We start from the raw sequence: 10,103 nt of genomic DNA, 5'->3' as shown, positions 1-10,103 counted from the left end.
ACACACACGCACGCACGCACGCACGCACACACGCACACACACATAACGAAAGTATATTTCGTTTCTTTTTAGTTGTTTCGCAATGATAGTTTTCAGTAGTCCGATTTTAATTAAAAATCTTCGGAAGATTTCCGTTATCTGATAATTCACTACAAAATAAATCAAATAAAAATTAGCAGAATGACAGCAATTTATTTTAAGAAACTCAATTCTTGTTTAGTTTTTTTACACTAAAAAATTAGTCTCGTAAAATGAAATATTTTAACGGCATTGTTCATGATTCACTGGATTCAGCGGCAAGTTTTCTGAATACTTCTAAGCTAAAATGCATCATAATCGGATTACCGCAAAGAGAGATATCATTACAAAACCACGATCTCGAAAAAGAAATAGAGTATATTTTACACTGTCAGAAATTTTGTTATGAATTCAAGTAACATGTAAAGGAAGCTTGTGATTATGAACTTTTTTATGAAAAGTCTTTCATAAAAAAGTAATGAATGGGTTAACCGAAAATTAAGTTACAGTAGTAGTTATATAATGACTGTATGTATTAAATTTTTTTAAAATGCAAATTCAAATAAAATTTTATGAAAGTACATTAAACATCACAAAATTTTACAAAAAGTACATTAAATTTTATGTACATGTTACACAAATATACATTTCAGTAACAATTGAGTAACAATTAAATTTGTAAATGTAATGTTATGAAATTAAATTCAACCTGTGTAAATTAAAAATATATTAAACTTTATAATATTTTTAACAGTGTAGTTATATACATATATCATATATTTATATTTGTTAAAACAATATATTTTTCTACTTTTTATTTGTTATATAAATATAGTTCAGAACTTTGCTGTTATTTATTCAGTTTTTCATAAAAAAATTGTTAAAGTAAATTGTTAAAGTAAAAAAACAATTTTCAAGCATTATGACCTTCCAATTCTCTTAAGCTGTTTGCCACTTAGAAAGAATTTATCTCTTCCTTTTAATTCACTGTATCAGTAACAAAGCTATAAAGTACATCCGCATTTTCTTTATCTCTCTTTTCATTTTTCTTTTTGGTAACCTGGTTGTTCCCATACTGTGGCAACTTCGAAGGAAGTGTTTCCATGAAACTTTAGCCGAACAAAGGTGCGCAGATAGACTGCTATCGTGATTCTCGTGTTTAGCAGATTGTCCAAACTGCATGTGAAGTCGAATACGAAGTACTGTGTATTTAAAAGGCAAAAGGTAAATATGTAAGTCCACATGAATAGAATATCTTTGTTCACGCACATAGTATTCCGAAAGTTAAATGTCAGAAAAATTTCAGGATAGCTTAAAATACAGAATCTTCAATCTTGATAGACTCTAAATTCTTGAATTTAAAAGATTCATATCTGCAAGAATACTGCATAACTTGATAAGTTTCTAAAATTTTAATAATTTATGATGTCATTTTAACCACAAATTGCGAATGTTTTAAAATAAATAGACAAATTTAATTTTTAATTTATGAAATTGGAGTCTAAAAATTTCAAAACTATTTTAAGTTTAGAAATATATATAAGTTCCTATATATAAACATGTCCTACACGTATCCTATATACATATCTACAATCTACAAGATTTAGAGAACTCAAGAATTCTGGAAACGAATCTAAAGTCTTTAAACTTTCAGTTTTAAGTTTTAAGAACTAAGTTAACAAAGATTTTAATATTTTAGTACTCAAAGATTGTACAGATGTCTGTCCAGTCAATCCATTCTAACTTATAATTTCAAGACGAACGTTTCATATAAATTAGTTTTGACTATAACTTGACGATAACTTCACCTCATTATAAATAGGATTGTCAGTCTTCTCACGTAATACTGTCCTTCTCTTGCGATTTCCAACTTTAACGATGACCAGCGGATTCGCATTTTGTGGCAAATATCTTGCTTCGAGTATAGTAATACAAACTTGATAGATAGAGAACTTCGGTCTGAATTTCTTAAAAGGCATCGCGGGCTACAAAATCGATTGCTGATATTGGCCACATGCCAGATGCGATTTGCATTTGTTTAACTTGTTGTTTGTTTGTTTTTGGACACTTCAAGTGCGACGGCTTTGAATTTATGCACGGCACTATACAAGACGGACAAAATACGAGAATATTTGGAATATGTTTAATAAAACTTTCTTATCAATAAAATTTTCTTTATTCCCTTTTAATTCACTGTAAAAGTTTTAGTGTTGTTAAAAAAAAATAATGTATCTTTTTTCAAAATATTATATGAAGTATCTGCTTCATATTTAACATTTCTTTATTGTATCAAGTAACCAAGCTATAAGGTACATTCAGCATTTTCTTTGTCTCTCTCTTTTTATTTTTCTTATATATACTTCTGTACACTTTTGTAAAGTTTAAGTTAAAGAAGTTATTTTATAATACTTCTGTCACTTGATGTAAAGTATTTACATACTTTTTTTATAGGTATAGAAAATTATTGTAATATTTTACATATCTACTAAAAATATAATTGTTTTTTATCTTTAAAATAATTTTTGATTCTTTTATATTGTATGATTTATAATTACTCTTTTGCAATTAAATACACAGAATTGTATTTTGCTTATACATTCATTTGTAAACAAAAGAATTTATCGGCAGATTTATTCATATATCATTTTATTTTATTCACTTATCTTTTATTCATATATCATCAAATGGTATAATTTGTGCAAGAGTTAACTACAGAAGATACACTTTTGACTATAATCGATATAAAGTCTAGCTTTCGTTCTTACCTTCTGTTGGGTTCTTATAACTCGACTAAAAGTTACATCGTCTGTCGCTTTTCTCAAAAGCAAATAGTATGGAAAAAGAACAATTTATAATTATATAATATTTATATTACATTAATACTATAATATTTATATTAATACTGTAAATAAATACTATAAATATTATAAATGACTAATTTTTAATCTTATTAAAAATTTTTATTTGTCAAAAATTAATGCTTTTTAATATTTATTATTATTAAATATTTAAATTTAAAATTTGGAAAAAAAATATGAATGTGCAATATAATAATTTTGCTGCAATATCTGCAATATCATAATTCCTCTTTTAATCTGAAACTTGCGCCGTGGAATAGATATTCCTACAGCGTCTGATGTCATCGGATTGCAGTTCTTAAATTTTAGAAAAGTCGTTGATTAACTTATATTTATTTCTTATAATCTTTTTTTACAATTGCTAAAATTTGTTTTATTTTTATTTTCAATCACCGTACGACAAATTAAAATATATTATTATTTCCACTGCCTTCACTTAAAAAAAAATTAAGCAAACCGCAGTTAGTTTTATAAAACATGAATTTTTTATAATAGAGACGTAGTTTTAATTTATTAAAGTACTTCTTTGAATTAAGATTAATTTTATCTCATAATGATTTTTCCATAAACAGAAACTGCGTGTATTCAGATAATAAATTTTACCCCGACTTCATGTCGTTTTTGTCGAAGGCCACCCTGTCAGGCACAAGTGCGTACTTCACACGTCAATTTTGTGTCAGTCGTGTAAATACAGGCCTCACCGTACAAAGTACTTATCCACTGTTCTGACAGCAATCGAAATACAGTCGTAATCTAAAATATTGACGCATAATTAAACTAGACATACCGCAATATGTGCCTATATAAAACCATTCTTTCATAAAAAGAACTAAGTACATTATTAGAAAATCATCATTATAAAACTAATATAATTTTTAATATAATTTTAATATAATTTTAATAATTTTTCTTAAAGAATTCTATTCCTTTTTTTCTTAAAATACTATTTCTTTTCAATCAATTTAACATAAATAAATTTCATTAAAATATTAAATATTAGAAAGTAGTTACCGAAGAGATATCCTTATTTTTTGGAAATAATTTATATTTTTTGGAATAATTTTTGGAATAATTATTGCATTTCTCTTGTCTTATTATTATAATACTGATAAAAACATGATCTATTTAGAATTTAGATGATTAAAGAAGTGATAAAAATAATTCATATTTGTGACTTGTTTCTGTACAAACTCAGTTATAAACAAATTCTGCAAATGTGGAAATTCGTACAATTTTTTTCAGAGACAAGAAATTTTTTATTCTTATTATACATAATTTAGTTCAGGAAATAATTAATCTACAAAACTAATTAAGAAATATGATGAAGTTTTAAAAAACAATTTCTTTGTCCATTTGTCTCCTTAATTTCTGTCTGCGGCTGAACTTACGGGAAACACACACACAAATGATTTACAACTTGCAACAGCACGTGTCAAAGTATATGAGACGTACCCATAATAGTTTTCGAATATACACCCTCTATTACACGCCCTTACTAGTTCATTCGAATCGCCGTTCCTCCCTTTGAATTGTCAACTATGCGAAACGTATTGACGACGTCATCGATATCGTGGTGCGTTTCTCTTTATTATTATGGAAATCTAATATGAAAAAAGCCCTCGATAAAACACGAACGATAAAGGCCGAAGATGCGGAGAGTTATTAATGAGAATGAATACTCGCCTATCGAGTCGATGCATGAAATTTTCCCATGCGAGCGTATCGTCGCGAAATTAATTGTCCGGCGCTTGCAAAGAAATCGCCAAAGTTAACTATATATAATTAAGTATTATAAAGACAACTATAATTAAGTATTATAAAGATGATAATCAAAAATATAATTAATCTTCTGAATTTATTTAATATAACAGAAAGTTGAAGACAATCGACTTACACAAATGATTAAACTAAAAGCGAAAACTTATAGAACGTTTATAGAATGCCAATTATTTATGTGTGTCTATAACATAAATAGTTTACTCTCTTAGAAAAAAAATTTTATTTATTAATTATATTCATAATAATTGTAACAATATAAAAGTAATTTATTCAAATTTCGGAAATAGCTTAATTATCAAAATAATATTTAATTGACTCGCTAATAAGTTTTTTTTTATGACTCCTATAAAAGATCGAACTATCACGCTTCATCTCGTTTCCAATTTTTATAATTCTGGAACAAAAAATTAATAGTAAAACGTAGTCTCCTAGGGTGAATTATTTGAGATTCTGCTCGGCGAATTCATTATCACGTTACAACGTCATTATCAACTTAAATCTGCCAACTTGCTTCTAATGAAGGTCCAAATTACAATGGCGCAATGCGCGCCGTAAATTTTTGTCCCCCAAAAACGCGAAAAACGGACGAAATTACCGAGTAATCGTCACAATGACGCGACGAGGAAGAAAAAAAGGGAAAAAAGCATAATAAAACGAGAAAAAAGCTAACTCTCAGGGGTCGAGACAAGCGTGTTAGCCGCAGGGTTGTAAGTTAACCCCGCTAACTGGTCGCGGAACACGAGCGACTCGACGGGGGTGCCTCGCCGTTGGGGGTGTTCGTTATGCGAGCCCTTTGAGAGGGTCACGTGCCCGTGCAGTGGACCCCTCAAGCCGATATCGTATTTGTACAACACGCACGGCCATTATTGTAATACGCCTGTTTGTGTGTTTTGCGCAGTCTTTGTGCGCCACCCCCTACATGATCCATCCGTCTCTCCTCTTCTCCTCCTCCTCCTTCTCCTTTTCGCATCTCCCTTATAGTTCTTTTCTTCTTTCTCTTTCTCCGTTTCTCCTTTTTTCTCTCGATCTCCTTTTCTCGCTTTTTCTTTTCTTCCTTTCCTATTTTCTTTATGTTTATATAGCAAACAATTTGTAGACATGGAAAAGTGCAATGTTTTATATCTTAAACATATTTTTCACAAATTAATATTAATTTTTTAGTAGAACCATTCAGACTGCAAAGAAGTAAAAGCATTAATGTTTCTGCATATTATTTTTTTGTTTAAAAATTTCTTGATACTTCTTTATTGTAAATTCATGTTCATATATTTGTCTTCATTTTTTTCTTTTTTCTTCATCTTTTTTTGCGTTCTCTCTCTCTTTTTCTCTCTCTCTCTCTCATTCTTTCTTTACTGCTCTTCTTTCTGACTCCTTGCAATTCTCGCCGTCGAGTTTTCGCACACTTGTCGCGCTGATTATTATTGCGAGCAGCGGGTTATTATTGTTCCGTGAAACAATGAGCACTCGCAATTTGCAAAAGGGTGAACTCGGCCTCCCTCGCTTCGGCGGATCACGTGGGAAACATCGTGGCTTTTTTGTTGGGCGTAACGCAGCTTTTCTCTCAAACATCGTGGGATGCTAGAAGGCGGCTGTCGCGCGTTCTGCTTTTAATCCTTCCAATTCTTTTACTCGATGACTTCATCAATGCGCCACTTTTGTATTATAATGTTAATCCAGTAAACATCATCAACTAAAAATGACATAACATTATATTATAATTTTATATTCAATAATATAAATATGTAATATAATACAGTACATATTACATAACAGTTTTATTGTTATTGAAAGAATGTACAATTACAACATCGATAAACAATTATGATACGAATTTGGACACTGATGAAAATAAATCTAATTAAATAAGAAAAATTCTGTATTCAGTCAAAACGGATCTTCGTGTTATTTAAATATTTCCATATACTTTTATGTAAATTGATATTTAATTCTGCAAACCGCACGCCAAATCTTTTTCGGTCTTAAAATGCAATCATAAGCTGATCTAGAGTAGTAATGTCATTTATTAAATTGACAAGCAATTTAATAATTTTTTATGCTAATAAGCATCTTTATAAGAATATTAATAATAATGTTAATTTTAATCTGCAAACAATTTATTGCGAAAATCATTGCTTCAATCAGGATGAATCAGATCAGTATTATTACTCTGCTTATTGCGTTTCAAGATCGAAAAAGATTTCTGCACGCAGTTTGCAGAATCAGATATGTATATAAATTTGCACAGATTTATTCAAACATTAAGATCCTTTAATTGAAAATATTATTTCTCTTATTTAATTAGATAACATTGTTATATTACTTTTAGTTGATTTTTACTGGGAGACAAAGAAAGTATAGATTTGATATCTAAACTGCAGCTTTTTAATAAACATTCGACATATTTAATAAACTCTTGAAACTCTTTAAAACTGAAAACATATAAGGTACAATCTCTCAAATTTATCCCTCAAGATTGATTAGTTCATTGTGTTCATATAACAAAACATAGTCTTATTTCATACAGAAAAAGTTGTGCATTCATAAGCTGAAAAAATAACACTCGCGAGAGTGAATGCGATCTCTGAAATGAAATTCCATCTAATATCGATTTCATTCATCATCCACGTTCAAATATCGGCGAATGTACCATCGGATTTAATTGAGCCGTTGCACGATCGCAATGGCATGTCAATCGGTCAGTCCGCGAGCCATCATCGCGGTTCTTCTTCGGGACTTTGCTCTTCATGGGTGGCTGGAAGCAGCCCGAGAAGTGGGCCGCATCGTATAAATAGCGGAACATTATCCTATCTCCTGCGCGGTGGGTACCCGTGGCACACTCTCTTCTTTTGGTTGCTAACCCTCTCGGCCTCGCGTTCTCTCTCTTCGACTTCGGCCAGGGCACGTTGTGTCGTGCACGGCCGCTCGAACGTAGATGATGGGATGACGGACCGCGGGCGTGTCCGAGTAGCCGATACCGGGCGCGTGATCGGGAGACCTCCCGGGGGCCGACCACCCTCGAGGGGCCACGAGGGTCGACTTGTTAGCCAGACACAACGGGCTCTCGAACTAACGGAGTGCTCTCCGTGGCCGACGACAGCTACAAGCCGACAATGTTTCTCCTGCGCCTCCGTATATATTGATGCGCGCGATGAGTACATCGTATTTGCATTGAAAAGTGCATTGTAGTTCTTTCTCTCGTCGTTTGAATATAGAGAGATAAATATCCTAATAAAAAAAACTGAATTAATCAGAAGATATCATCGGTTTTTATATTATTATTGATTGATAATTAGTAGCACTACAACAGGAATCGATATCCACATGAAATTTTGTTTTATCGATAATTAAAAAATAATAATATATTTATAAATCAAAGAAAAGATAGTTAAGTACTTTACATATAATTATAAGTATAAAATATTTATGTATAAGATAATTTATGTATAAGATAATGTATAAAACTTTGTTGATATACTGATTATACAATAATAATTAAACTAAAACTTGAAATTTAATTTTTAATAATCTCATAATCATAACAAATATGTATTTAGATAAATACATTACAATATTTTAAAGAATTCGAAAATGTATAAAACAATAGTATTCACAGATATATTTAAAAATGTAATAAGCCAATCAGAAAATTATATTAGCCTCTTAAAACAGTCTTATTAACAGTCTTGAAATAAGAATAGACTATCAATCTCTCTGGTTGGTTTATGATAATGTTAAGATTGTATTTAAGAAGGTCCTAAATATAAGATCCGATTATGAATACTGGCCTATGTTTTATTCGAAATAGTAAAAAGATTAGTAAAAATATGATTGTGCCTGTGATATTTGAAATAAACAATTTTTTCCAATAACTTGCAATCAAAATTATATGTTTTTATTATTTATTTTGATATGAGATAATCTAATTTCTTCGTTTTAGTTTTCCTTTGTCTTGTTGTTATAAACAAATATCTTAATAATTACAAATATGATTGATTGTTCACTGACACATTTTGCAGTTATTATTGGGACATTTACCTTATTTCTTTTCTTTTTTTAACAATAAATTCTGCGATGATCGACTTTTCTCCAAACAAGACATAGATATTCGAAATTACATTTTATTTTCTTTAGAAATTTAATATATCTTGATGTATCTTCTTTGGAAGAGTTTAAGCATAAATCATCTCTTTTATTATCCCTATTATCATTTTTATTGCTTTATACTATTTGCTGCTATTATTACCGTTACATAGTTTCGCATAATCTTTATTTTTATTCCGATGTCTCCGTTGTGATCGTGACTACAGTCATTATTATAATGATGTATACGGTGACCTATTGGGTTATATTTGACATTTCAGTCAATAGCAGCCAGATGTAAGATGCAATATTTGTGCGCATGTCATATTAAACGTAATAAAGATGCATAAAAAAATCTTGTTTAGCTTTCTCAGAGTATAATTTTTGAACCTCGTTTCTTATCTTATCCACATAAGCTTGTACTCATCTGAGCTGTCTGTCATTTCGTGAACTTGATGACCCCGTTTATCTGTAAACACTGACTGTGACTATTCAAGGTCGAGATCTAATGAAATCTCGAACGACTTTTTGGAGGAGATTTAAAGTACAATAATACTCGCGATTGCAATATAGTTCAGGTAGGAAATGATTAGATCATCTAAACAATAATCTTAATTGTCTGCTATGGTGGTTATTTTTTATTGGTTCTTTAAAAGCGATCTGATCAGTTAATAGTAACCAAATTTTTTTAAATTTATAAATAAACATGATCTATAAATTCTATAAAAATTGAAATAATACAAATAATGAAATAACGATATAGAATGTATATCAGTTAATACAGTATTTATGAAGATAAGATCTTAATTATTTAATTACGTTACACAATATATTTTATCATTATTTGCTTACGATAGTAAAAATTCTAGTACGATGGTCGGATAAAATATATAATATACAAGACTTGTTGAGTAGGCTATTAAATACAAGTACAAAGAAAAAACAATAATTTTATTTAAAAATTTAACTAGATATCGATTTGAAAATAAACTTTATTAAATCATCAAAATAATTATATAAGATTATTTTATTCACATTTGATGAAATATATAATTTTATCGATTAATTATAATTATTCTGTTATATATTCTATATTCAGGGAATATATCTTAAATACATCTTAAATTTCGCAGTAGTTGAGGGGGAGGAGTAGCTTCTGTTCTTGTGACGAATCCGCTTCATATATGTGTCCTGCGTTATGCCGGCGTGATTGAATAAATTTTTCAGATAATTCCTGGGACTCCTACGAAAAAATGTGATTATTGGCCCGAGATCCGAACCGAAAGCGAAACCATGTACATCCGAGCTTCCTTAATGAAGGTACATTCTTCCTTCGTCCGCCGATCAAGATATCCCCTATATAAATCG

General features: G+C 30.0%; 1 protein-coding gene across 1 annotated transcript in view; it reads right to left on the bottom strand.

Annotated features, from left to right (window-relative positions):
- LOC105621654 (otoferlin-like) overlaps window positions 1–1,997 on the bottom strand; it is a gene marked incomplete at its 3' end in the record, with an annotated part of 2,865 nt that extends 868 nt beyond the window's left edge. The window contains exons 1-2 of the mRNA XM_012203122.1: window positions 1,827–1,997; window positions 1,079–1,220 (exon numbers count right to left, since the gene is read on the bottom strand). Coding sequence (XP_012058512.1) covers window positions 1,079–1,220; window positions 1,827–1,997 — 313 coding nt within the window. The remainder of the gene's footprint in view (window positions 1–1,078; window positions 1,221–1,826) is intronic.
- Between the last annotated feature and the right edge of the window lie 8,106 nt (window positions 1,998–10,103).

Source organism: Atta cephalotes, assembly GCF_000143395.1.
Source record: "Atta cephalotes unplaced genomic scaffold scaffold00035, whole genome shotgun sequence".
In the NCBI taxonomy this organism is placed as follows: Eukaryota; Metazoa; Arthropoda; class Insecta; order Hymenoptera; family Formicidae; genus Atta; species Atta cephalotes.
This window is presented reverse-complemented; position numbering and strand designations above follow the sequence as displayed.